Here is an 11,845-nt window from a genome sequence, read left to right as displayed (position 1 = left end):
GCTGCCGCAGCCCCCGGCCCTCCCGGGGGCCACGCCAGCAGCCCCCCTCCCCACACCCTCCATTTCCACGTAGGACACCCTAAATGGCGCATACCCAAATTTGCTTTTACAAAAAGATTAAGTTATGTCCAAAATAGTCGGTATTTGGGTCCTTTATTATCAGCTACTTTGTTTCACACAAAAACCCCAAACAAACCCACAATCCTCATTAAACAGCACACCGGCAAGGCAAGCGCAGTCTTTGGCTCCGTACCCGCCGGGCTGCCTCCGGCCGCGTCTCCCCGGGCCGACGCGGAGCAAAGAGCACGATACCCTTCCGACATGCTTGCAGACAGTGCACAAAGGTTGACAGTTATTGCTTTACTGCAGTAATAACGCTAGTAAAAACCATCAATATCTGAAAAGAGCCTCTCTCCCTGCCCGCAACACAGACAACTTCACAGCTGAAATAAGGTTAACTAGTTCATTTTTTTCAAGCCAAGGAATGAAGCGGTTGCCCCGTGATCGTGACTCAAGTTCAAAGCAAAGGGAGGCAGGAAAAGCGACTGTACTGCTGTTATCTGACCAAGTGTGGGTTGAGTGCTTCTTATCAGAGGGAAAGTTGAGACTGAAGTAGAAAAGAAAAAAAAAAAACAAAAAAACCCCAAAAAAAGCCCTATAAAGCAGAGGCAAGGCCAGAGAGCTTTACTGCCCAACGAGGTATGTCACTAAATTAAATAATCTTTACTTTAAAGCTGCAATAGGGGAAAAAAAATTCTTTAAATAATTCTTCCTGGCTAGTTATGGTGGAGGAGTCAGAGGGACAACCATGGCGTCGTGCCCATGTAAATCAGGCCGTGGTGCAGCTCGTGCACTGCAGATGAGGCTCTTGTCCCAGCAAACACGGCTTTCCCCGCTGAGAAAGCAGAGGCTCTAGCGAGGCATCCCCAGGAGCACACGAAGCTCCCGCAGCGTGTCCCCATGCCACTTGCCGCAGCAGGCACTGGTACTCCGGGACGAAGATCCCGGTGCCAGACCAAGGCTGGAGCATGATTCATACCCATTGCATAAGACCAACGGTACTGAATTTGCTGCTGCCTAGACTCGGGGAGCTGGCGGATGTTACGTAGTTTTTCCTCAGACTATATTCCCTTAAAAGTAAGAACAAAGCTCTTGAAAAAATTCAAAGCAGGAACCCTTATTTTTCTGCAGGAAAAAAAAAAATTCAGCATTTCGTTGCAAACCTCCCGGTGCCTGAACGGCTCCTTGGAGCCAGGGTGGTTGCTCCCCCAGTGACGGGTTCAGCTCAGCCCCCGCTCCCTCATCTGCTCACAGGAGCAGGTAGAGGTGAAAAAATAAACCCTGCCTCAGCAAAGCATTTTTGGAGCTGTTTGGGGGTGGTACGCGCTGCTGGGCCCCCGCCGCCCAGCACACCGGTGGCAGGCAGCTGCCGCAGGGCGCAGAGCCGAGATGCCCTGGGGAGCACGGGACCTCTGCCGTGCGTCCTGCTGCACGGCCCCCCGCAGCACAGCGGCCCCCGCTTGCTCCCCCGGCGCCCGACCCACCACGAGGCTTTCGGCAGCGATCAGACCCGGATCGCATCTCCGCGCGTACGGTGCCAGCGGGAATAAAAGACGATGTTTAACCACCTGCACTAGGCTGCCCCTGATGTTCTCGAAGTGAAACTTGACGCTGCTCAGCAAAGACACACCTCTTCCAGGGTGTTGTGCAAAATTCTGCATTTTAACGTAGGACAGGAAATATGAAAAGAGCCGGGCAGAACTCAAACGGCACGGCCAGTTAGGCCGAAGTTCGCCAGCTCTAGCGGGGAGCAAATCAAAGGGTTTGCTTTGCTTATCCATCCACTCGTGATTTTCCAGGGCTTTGGAAGTTGCAGTTCCTTCGCTAACAGGTTTTAAAGGACTGGCATTGCTGCTTCCCTCTGGAGCCGCTCTGCAGAGGGTGGGTTTTTTTTTTTCCCTCCCTTCTCTTTTATGCTTTATTTCCTGACTCCACAGTGGGATGGGTCGGTTGCAAAAGATTCTCATTCCCTTTTTGGGATTGGTTTTGGCCTTCTGGTTTTATTCTGCGAGGGAGAATTTCAAACCGGGTAAGTATTAAAAGTGAATCTGTCTTTAAGGAAAATTATTAAAAGCCACATTTGAGTGTTTTGCATAGAAACTGTACAGAGCTTGGACCAAACCACGTCTGAGCCTTTGTGTGGTGGCTGATACTGAAAAATTGTTTTCAAGATTTGAGATCAAATGAGCAAGTAATATGCAGAAATACTGCCCGAGGGAGCAGGTGAGGCAGGGGGTCTGAGACAGAGAGGGCTTTGAACACTCCATTTTCCAGGGTGTAGAAAACAGTTTCTAACATTACTTTTAAATGTTGGATTTTCAGTTTTGAAGCATGCACTTAGTGGATGATTTTTATTACAAAATAGTTGGGGTGGTTATAAGTTGTGTCCTGAGTTGTGGAAAAAAAAACAACTGCTGAAAGAGCAGAGCGCTGTCCCCGTGTCACTGCGTTCTGTGAGGAGCTGCAGCTGCTTCTCAGCACAGCTTCTTCCAGCGGATGGAAGAGGCGTCCGGGTGCCGGACGCTCTGCACTTGCAGGCTCGCTTAGCTTCCAATTAACTACTTACTCTCAGGGGCATTAGAGGATTTTATTTTATTTTTAAATAGGGTTTGGATAAATTAAATCCCTGTGCCTTGGTCCCCAGAGATGCTGAAAGGGAAGCGGGTGATCGTCACCGGAGCAAGCACTGGAATTGGAGAGCAGATGGCGTATCACCTGGCACGGATGGGATCCCACATTTTGATCACGGCACGGACAGAGGCCAAGCTACAGAAAGTAAATGGCAAGCTGAGCACTCACACATGCATGTTCACGGCAGTGCACACACAAACACACGAAGGCCACTCTCACTTCCCAGGGACATGCATGGATATGTAATTGCTACGGCACAAACACCAGATAGGCACAGTTACATTCACAGGTATGCATACCTGCGCTGTCTGGGGCTCCTGCACGCACAGAAATCCCTCTCCTGCAGATACACGCACCCTGCATAGCACATATTACAATATTTGAACTTTCTTAGTAACGTACACATATCCCCCTACACACAGGCTCCCTCAGCACACACACACCCTCATTCCACTGCAGTGATGCACAAGCTCCTGCTCACCCTATATGCATGCAATTCTAGCACAGACTGCACTGATAAAGAGTCAGACTGCCTTGGGTAAAGCATTCACCAAAAGAATAATTTTTCAGGCTCCCTTTGAAGCTTAAAAGGCTCCAAACGTACTCTCAAAACTCCAAACCACTGTTTTAAGGCAGGGACGCATCACAGGGAGCACAGACACCCTTCTTTTGCTACCGCAGCAGGCTTCCCAGGACAGGGAAAGGGGTTTCTGACGCGTCGTGTTGGTGCGGCAGGTGGTGGAGCGGTGCCTGGAGCTGGGGGCAGCCTCCGCGCGGTACGTCAGCGGCACCATGGAGGACATGGCCTTCGCCGAGCACGTGGTGAAGGAGGCAGAGACCTCGCTAGGTACGTTTACAGCCTGCTCTCCGCAAACAACAGCGGAACCATTGCATCTCTCCTTGGCCATGCTGCTTTTGCCATATGCCCGCTAAAAAAAAGCGGGAGAGATGGAGATGGGGTGAGACAGGAGAGGTTTTTCCCTAGTTATGCCCTTTGCAGTTCCGTTTCTCTACCCAGCTTCATCGCGCCAGCTCAAACTGAACCGCGCTCTCGATTTCAGCTCTGTGCCCTCATGACATCCTGTTCTGGTATCGTAATCCTGGATTTCATCACCCCCAGCTACCATGGTCTGAAACCACCCCTCAGGCCTGTAGCAACTTTGCTATTGCGGTTAAGGGTCAGGGCTGGGGAAATGCAATCTTTCTGCTCTGTGCGGAGCACTCCCTCTCCCACCCCAGGCCCACAGGCAACTTGAGGGTGATCCCCCTTGTGCCGTGGTATTTGTGTTTTGAACCAGGAAAAAAAAAAAATCACGACAAAATTTTTACTGGCAGCCACCATCCAGACTACATTCCTACTCCAGAGATGACAGGCCACAGCTCTGACCCAAAAACCTGATTTTTTTGATGACATTTATTATGCTCCCAGGAAGGGCTCTGCTGTGCTGGTTGTAGCCTTCTCCCACCCAGCACTAATGCCTGCTCCTCTGCTTGCAGGAGGCCTGGACATGCTGATTCTTAATCACATCGGCACATCATACTTCGGTTATTTCAACGGGGATGTTGGTCACGTACGAAAGCTCCTGGAGATCAACTTCCTCAGCTACGTGGCAATGACCACGTCTGCCCTGCCCATGCTAAAGGAGAGTGAGGGCAGCATCGTAGTGGTTTCATCCATGGCAGGTAAGTGGGGAGCGAGGTAGGTGATATGGGATTCAGTCAAAAGGCACCGTGGGTTGATGTTCAGAAGCAAGCAGCATGCAGAGACACCAGGCATCCTAAAGGAGCCATAACTGCTTAACGCACTCAAAAAAAAAACCCAAATCTAGATCTTTTTTGTATTTTCTTGATGGAATTTGTTCTCTGATGCAATCCAATCACCCCAGCTTGCTTTCTGGCCAGCCCTGTAATTACACCCCCCACCCTGGTGTCAGGCTCATTAGAGCAGCAGAGCTCACACACCTCCAGTTTTATGGAGAAGAGTGGAAATGCAGTAATTCCCCCCTGCATTGGATCTCCGACTGTTCATCTTGGTTTGGTAGGTCAAGTTCCCGCTAATATTTGTAGAGTGAGTTATTGACTGAGTCTATTCACAAAAACATGACTCTGTTCTAATAAATTTCTGTTAAGTCAGGAAACTAAATTACTAACAGATGTCTGCACTCACAGCTGGTATGTTGGTTAGTCTTCTGGTGATCAGCTTAGCTCAGGATCCAGAGACAAGAGCTTAAACTTTGCTCCATCTCTCCCCTCCGAGTTTCCTAGTTACTGCAGGTTGCTCACACCCTGAGCAGAGACATGAGCCATGGTGTTGGCCTTAAGAGAGCTGGAAGCTGACGGGAATATTTGTAGTGCTGCTGTTCATGTGCCAGGATGACATTTCACTAACAGTAAACTCCCTTCGGGTAAAATACTCTATCTGTTGAAGAGCAAAACAGAGGTTCGGGTCAAGCAGTTTTCTGTGCTATAACAGAACTTCGCTCTGTGTCCAGGTAAAGTCGGGTTTCCCTTTACGGTCGCCTACTCTGCAACTAAGTTTGCCTTGGATGGATTTTTCAGCTCCCTGAGGCAGGAATTCAACATTCAGAGCATTAACGTTTCCATCACACTCTGCATCCTTGGCTTCATAGACACTGGTAAGGTCAGCGCTGTTTGATCCGGCTGATCAGGAGCTGAACATCACCTTCTAGAACAGCTTCTTACCCTGCCCTTCCACTCCCTCTGCCACCGACTCTCCCCTTTCACCTCTGCTGCTGCTTTTCCTCCAGCCCCGCTTAGCACAAGTGCATGCAAAACACACCCTGCTCTCGGGGGGATCCCACCGCTCTTCCACCAAAAACCAGTCTCAAAACTAACTTCTTTCCCCCGCTACATAAAACCGGCTAGCGCACACGGCTGGCACAGCCTAACGTTCAGTCGGTACAAGCGGGTGCGCCAGCCACCTATCTCCCATTAATCCCATCTGTTGGCGCACCAACACGGTATGGGAAGGCAAGGGGGCAGCGGGAAGAGCTCCGCACGCGTCGGCCAGCGGAGAGGAATTCACCCTCGTGAATTTACCTCCGCTTCGACCCGCGTACCGCTACGTCCCGCTTTAACCCGGCACGCCGCAAGCCCCGCTCCCCCCGCGGCCGGCTCGCTCGAGGAGCCCTCCCCCGGCCCGCCCGCCCCGCGGCCCGCTCGCTCGAGGAGCCCTCCCCCGGCCCGCCCGCCCCGCGGCCCGCTCACTCGAGGAGCCCTCCCTCGGCGCCCCGCGGGCCGGCCGGGCGGAGCGGCCCCGCCTGAGCGCCTTTGCCCCGGCAGAGAGCGCGGTGCGCGCCGCCGCCGGGCTGCTGCGGGTGTCGCCGGCGCCGCGGGAGGAGTGCGCGCTGGAGATCCTCAAGGGGGCGGCGCTGCGCCGGCGCGAGCTCTACTACCGCTACGGCTCCACCCGGCTGCCGCTGCTCCTGCGGGACTGGGCCGCCGAGCTGCTGGACTACCTGGTCAGGAGCCGGTACCGGCTGGAGAGCCTCGAGAGGAACTAGCGGCCCCGCCCTCCCGCTGAACTCGGCCGTCGCTAACGGCGGCCGCCGGCGCGGGAGGGGTTCGCCGGTCCCACACCCTCCTCTGCCGGCGGAGACGGGCCCTGCAGCCGGGGCCCCGCCGCTGAGGGCCGCTCCCCGCACGGGAGGACGGGCCTGCCGGCAGAAGCCTCCGCTTGCGCTTTGAAGAGTTAATGATTTCACCTGTAATTAGATCGTATCGCCGCTGAGGGGCTGGCCGGGACGGCCGCAGAGCGCGGTACGAGGCCTGAAAGGGGGGAATTGCCTGCAGCGGCAGCATCCCAGCCGGTTAGACCCCTTCCTGCCCCAGACTAGGGAACAGTAGTAACAAACTAATTATTAAATAAAATTTACTAACCTAACAGTTTTGCGTCTTCTGTGGGGTCTTTATCCCCTCTTTCGCCATTACTAAATGCTGCTGTGAACAGGCACAACGCCGACTTGCCTTTCACAGGAAAGTTGAATCCTTGCAATAATCCGTCATTATTTCATTTTAGGAATAACTGCCTTTTTCGCTTATTTTTTTTGTTAGTTTAATGCCCAAATTAAATGCATGTTCCTACCCCAACCAACACTCTCCAAACTTGGTAGGCGGTTTCTTACACAAGCATTGCAACTGGAAAACGCCTTCCAGACACACGGAGCTGCTGCATCGCCGCCTTAAGCCGAGGGCTCGGGCCCCAGGAGCGACGCACGCTGAATACAAAACCAGAGCACAAGCCTGCAGCGAGCTCTGCACCACTTCCCCGACCCTGGCAGCAGCATCCAAATTGACGCGTTTACATCTAACGTGGTTCTGGCCGTTGGAGCACCAACCGTTACCTGCCCTGAGACAAAGCAATGCGAAACCTCCCCAAACCCTTCCCACTAAAGCACCCCCCAGGATCGGTTCGCTCCCCGCTTTCTAGAGGGGATCAGGAACTGGCATTTCTGTTCTCCTTATCCCGAGAGCGCCCACACAAACCAGTGCACACAGAGTGGGTTTTGCCCTTTAAACTTTCTCTTTCTGAAAATTATTTGCAAACCCTTTCGCCATATGCCCAGGCAGATGCTGAGCGGTGCGACATGCGACGCTTCTGAAAGCTGAAGATCTTTAGTATTCACCCGCTTGACTCTGTTACTCTTGCAATCAGTGGGTTCCTCAAGACAAGAGTGCAGTTTTTGAGGTACAAGAGCCACCCAACAAACTGTCAGTATTACACCAATGGCGATATCACACAGGATAAGCCAGAAGCACCGATAAGGATCTAAACACAAACTCTGCCCGCCCTGCTCTCTCTAGATATTCCTATGAACCTGTACCACAGTGATCATTGCTGATCAATAAATCCTTGCGGCAGCCAGAGAGGAAGGGAAGCGTTGCCTGGATTTCAGATGTGGAGTGGAAGAGAGAGAAGATGTCCATCCTGTGGAGGTCTGCACTGAGGGGACACGGGTGTCCCAGCCCCAAAGGCAGCCAGGAAACCAACACACCCACCGCTCTGTGGATCTAGAAGCTTTTCAGGGCCTTCCCTTTAATGCTCTCAAAAAACACACCTGAAACTCCTGGCAAGACAAGGGTGCAAAGGGACAGCCTAAAGTCCAAAGTGACGCTCTCCATTGGTTAATGTTTGCTAAATCACAGGAAGTGCAAAGAAAAGGTCCAACAGATGCCAGCAAACTTGTGCAAGACAAACATCAGTTCAAAACTGCTAGCACCCCCAGCCCCGTTTGCAACCTACTGACGTGTCCACCTCCCCACGCTCAGAGCCACGGAGTTCATCTCGCTCCTGCCTGTACTTTTGCAGAGAGATGGGTCTGCTTCTGAAGTTTTTCATCCCCTTGCTGGGACTGGCGCTGGCCTTTTATTTTTATTCAGCACCTGAGAATTTCAGTGAAGGTAAGTCATTGGAAAAACACGCTTTAAAACCACAATCAGGGAGACTGCTGCCAGAGCGGCAGCGTGTGCCCACGCAGAAGAGCACGGGCCTTTTGAAGGGCCTTTCAAAGCACAGCTGGAAGAGCCAAAGCACGGGAGGGCCAAGAGCTCGGAGGGGAGTGCAGGCAGCCCCCGGTACGAGGGGTCAGAGCACCCTGTGCCGCACAGGAAAGCTCATGGGATTATGCTGGGGTCTGCCAGGACGCATGGTAAGTGTCTGATCTCAGCAAATTATTTCAGAAGCATGCAGTTATCCACTTAAAGCATTTAATTGTTTTATTAGTCAACTCTCGCCATTTCCAAAAGCCGCTCCCAGACCAGGCTGGATGCAGACCTCAAGCCTCGCACGCACTCCCCACCAAACCAGGATTAATGACCAGACTCCAGTCGGGGTCTGCACAAGCGGTGCATGCTGCAGCAGGGCAGCACTGCTGCCTGCAGCTCCCCGCACCCAAAGGCGAGGGGGCAGCAGGGGCGGAGAGGAGCCGTGGTGCCCGCGTGCGGGGCGATGGCGTGGGCTGCACCGGCTCTGAGCCCTGCGCCCTCCTCCCCAGAGATGCTCCGGGGGAAACGGGTGATCGTGACAGGAGCCAGCAGCGGCATCGGGGAGCAGATGGCATATCACCTGGCACGCATGGAGGCCCACCTACTGCTCACGGCGCGGACGGAGGCCAAGCTGCAGAAAGTAAGTGGCAAGCAGAGCGCGCCGGGCAGGCGAAACACATTTGCAACCCAGAACCCCACAGGCAGGCAGAACGCGGATATTCACCCTGGCCTGGGCACATGAGGATGCCAGATAGCCTACAGATCCACCCCAGCGTTTGCCCAGCACGAGCCTGTTCTAACACACGCACACCCCCACCACCGCAACAAACTGCATTTGCAATGCTGACAGCACGGCATTTCTTTCTCCAGTCTTCAGCTGTGAATTCTGATCACCACCACCAAGGACAACACTAGTCTGCCCAAGGCCTGGTCTGATCAACCCTTGCCCTTTCTCAAAGTCTGAACCGTTTTTGCATCCCATATACAACAGAATCAAAAATTAAGCAGTCATAGCCCTATTTATAAATACTGTATATTTGGCTCAGATGTGCCATTGTTTAACTCCGCAGCCAGAAACACTTCTCTGGGCAACATGTCTCCTCCCGCGAAGGGAGAAGTGTCTCCAGCAGGACAGGGAGATGCGCTGCCCATCCACCCCAAGACAGCAACAGCCTTCATGGGATGGGGGCAGGGGGTCCGTGGAGGAGGGTCCGTCACCAACACTGCTCTCACTGTCGCCGCAGGTCGTGGAGCGGTGCCTCAAGCTGGGTGCCGCGTCCGCCCGCTACGTGAGCGGCTCTATGGAGGACACCACGTTCCCCGAGGTGGTGGTGAAGGAGGCTGAGAACACCTGGGGTAGGTGGTGGGGAACTGCCCCTCCTCACTCCCCAACACACCCCGTGCTACATTTTGGGGCCATCCCAGCCACCAAGAAGCTGCTTTGTTTTTAGATGCCAGTTGCCAATAGCAAACATGCTCTGCTTCCAGGAGGCCTCGATATGCTCATCCTCAATCACATCGGTTACACCTACTTCAACTACTTCAATGGGGACGTTGGGCACGTACGGAAGCTCCTAGAGGTCAACTTCCTCAGCTACGTGTCCATGACCATGTCTGCCCTGCCCATGCTGAAGGAGAGCGAGGGCAGCATCGTTGTCCTTTCATCTGTGGCAGGTGAGCATACAAGGGACCAGGCTCTCCCTGCCTTCATCCCTTCCTCTGCCTGCAAGGGATCCCGGCTGCGGCTCTTCTTCAAAAGACGGAATAAGGACCATAAGGCAGAGAGCCCCCCCGCCAGAGGCGGGATCAGCATATGATTTATATCCTGGAAGCACAATTCAAGTCCTCTGGGGGATTTCTATCCTATGCCCCGTCCTGCTAGCGTCTTTGCACCCACTATTCACCTTCATGCGTTGCAGCCACTGGTAGGCCACTGCAGGTTACGTTACGCGCGTGGCCACATATTATACATGCATTTGGTATACATGGTATCTATGCAGGAATACAACAACAGTATCGCCCACAACTGAAGGTGCTTCATGCCATTCTATGCCGTATGTTACATTTTAAACATTCCTGCATTTGTTTATTTCTCTCAAGCATCCATGACATTACTCAGTCATCCTGAATCACGATATTATAGCTACTTAAAGGGCAAGAGGAAAGGAGAGCCATGCAGCCTGGTGTCTGCCCAGTGCACAAACCCTGACATTGTGTCTCTGCTCCAGGTAAAACTGGTGGCCCATTTACAGCTCCCTATTCCGCAACTAAGTTCGCCTTAGATGGATTTTTCAGCTCCTTGCGACAAGAATTCATCATAGAGAAGGTCAATGTCTCCATCACACTCTGCATCCTGGGCTACATCGACACAGGTAAGCTCAGCATCACTGGGCCACCGCGACTCAGTGCGTTTCCAGACAGAGCCAAGCTGAGCCCACCACCCACCCTTGGGCCCCAGGCTGCTCAGCACACCGCTTCACCACCGCTGCTGGACCCTCAGCCTGCAATGGCTGGGCAATTGTGGAAACAGGACCCCAACTCTTGAAAAAGTGTGGCCCAAGACCTTGGACTCTGCTATCCTTGCAGTAAACCCAGAGAGGGTGGGGATTCCATCCTATGGTCACTCAAGAGGTGGAAAGGAATGGGAAGGACGTGGCTATAGTTGTTATTTATTTTAACTATTCTAAGCCTTGTTAAGTAGGTCTCATCCCCAGAGTTTGTCGGTTTCTTAGAGGAAGCTACAGACACCCCAAGTGAGCCGGTGGTGCTTGTGGCAGCCCCTCCATTGACACTGCTCCTTCCCTCCCTGTCCTCCCGTCCCTCCAGAGAACGCCGTGCGAGTGGTCTCGCATGCCATCCGGGACACGCCGGCACCGAAGGAGGAGTGTGCGCTGGAGATCATCAAGAGCGGGGCACTGCGCTGGCGGGAGCTGTACTACCCATCCCGGGCGGTGGGCAGCCTGCTCCTCCTCCGGGCCATAGCCCCCGACTTCCTCGACTCCCTCATCAGGAGCGGCTATAAGGTGGAAAACATCAGAAGAACATAGCCCCAGGGGCAGCGAGCGTGCCGGCACACCTTGGGCCAGGCACAAGGGATTTGGTGTTCAGCCGGCTACTCGGGTGCCTTTTTCCATGCCACCAGGGCAGCCCCACGCTCATGCACCCTGGCAACCCGAGACGGGATGCACCAGAAGCCTAACACACAGCATGAAAGTGTCCTTTTTAGTAATGAACTCTTGCAACTGGCTTTTTTCTGACCAGGAGACACTTCAGAGAAGCTCCTGGCAGCAGGATCTGCTGCCAGTGTCCTGCTCAACCTTCAGAAACTGTTCCCCCACAGAAAGCCACAAAGGCAGCAGTGCTGAGCACTGCAGGAAGCAAACCGAGCCACGGCCCAGAATGAGGATTTGGGCCAAGCGGCACAAACCACCCAAAGCCACAAGACGGTCTTTGAACCGGGAAATTTCTTGTCACATATCCCTTCTAGGCTGGTCTTTGTAAAAATAAATCCTGTGTTACTTTGAGATCTCTGCTTTTACTTGTGTTCCTTTTCCCTGTCCATAGGCACAAAGTCCTTATCAGCACCCAGCTGGTTAAACCGACCTCCCTGCATGATTTGCATTAACACAGCTTTCACTTCTCTAAAGAC

General features: G+C 53.3%; 2 protein-coding genes across 3 annotated transcripts; both read left to right on the top strand.

Annotated features, from left to right (window-relative positions):
• Window positions 1–1,717: 1,717 nt before the first annotated feature.
• Window positions 1,718–7,155, top strand: LOC142419238 (11-beta-hydroxysteroid dehydrogenase 1-like). 2 transcript variants are annotated; one of them, XM_075522012.1, is made up of 6 exons: window positions 1,718–2,089; window positions 2,705–2,835; window positions 3,427–3,538; window positions 4,189–4,374; window positions 5,184–5,327; window positions 6,825–7,155. In XM_075522012.1, the coding sequence occupies exons 1-6, from the start codon at window positions 2,002–2,004 to the stop codon at window positions 7,139–7,141; spliced, it is 978 nt and encodes a 325-aa protein (XP_075378127.1). In that variant the 5' UTR covers window positions 1,718–2,001; the 3' UTR covers window positions 7,142–7,155. The 2 variants fall into 2 exon arrangements, with proteins under 2 accessions (XP_075378127.1, XP_075378128.1); XM_075522013.1 differs by lacking the exon at window positions 6,825–7,155 and adding an exon at window positions 5,995–6,595 and having other exon boundaries at window positions 1,723–2,089.
• Window positions 7,156–7,977: 822 nt separating this feature from the next.
• On the top strand, window positions 7,978–11,702 carry LOC142419239 (11-beta-hydroxysteroid dehydrogenase 1-like). Its single transcript, XM_075522015.1, has 6 exons — window positions 7,978–8,112; window positions 8,706–8,836; window positions 9,441–9,552; window positions 9,685–9,870; window positions 10,425–10,568; window positions 11,023–11,702. The coding sequence occupies exons 1-6, from the start codon at window positions 8,025–8,027 to the stop codon at window positions 11,241–11,243; spliced, it is 882 nt and encodes a 293-aa protein (XP_075378130.1). The 5' UTR covers window positions 7,978–8,024; the 3' UTR covers window positions 11,244–11,702.
• The last annotated feature ends 143 nt before the right edge of the window (window positions 11,703–11,845 follow it).

Source organism: Mycteria americana, chromosome 20, assembly GCF_035582795.1.
Source record: "Mycteria americana isolate JAX WOST 10 ecotype Jacksonville Zoo and Gardens chromosome 20, USCA_MyAme_1.0, whole genome shotgun sequence".
Taxonomy (NCBI): domain Eukaryota; kingdom Metazoa; phylum Chordata; class Aves; order Ciconiiformes; family Ciconiidae; genus Mycteria; species Mycteria americana.
The sequence above is the reverse complement of the archived record's forward strand: the minus strand, read 5'-3'. Positions and strand labels throughout refer to the sequence as shown.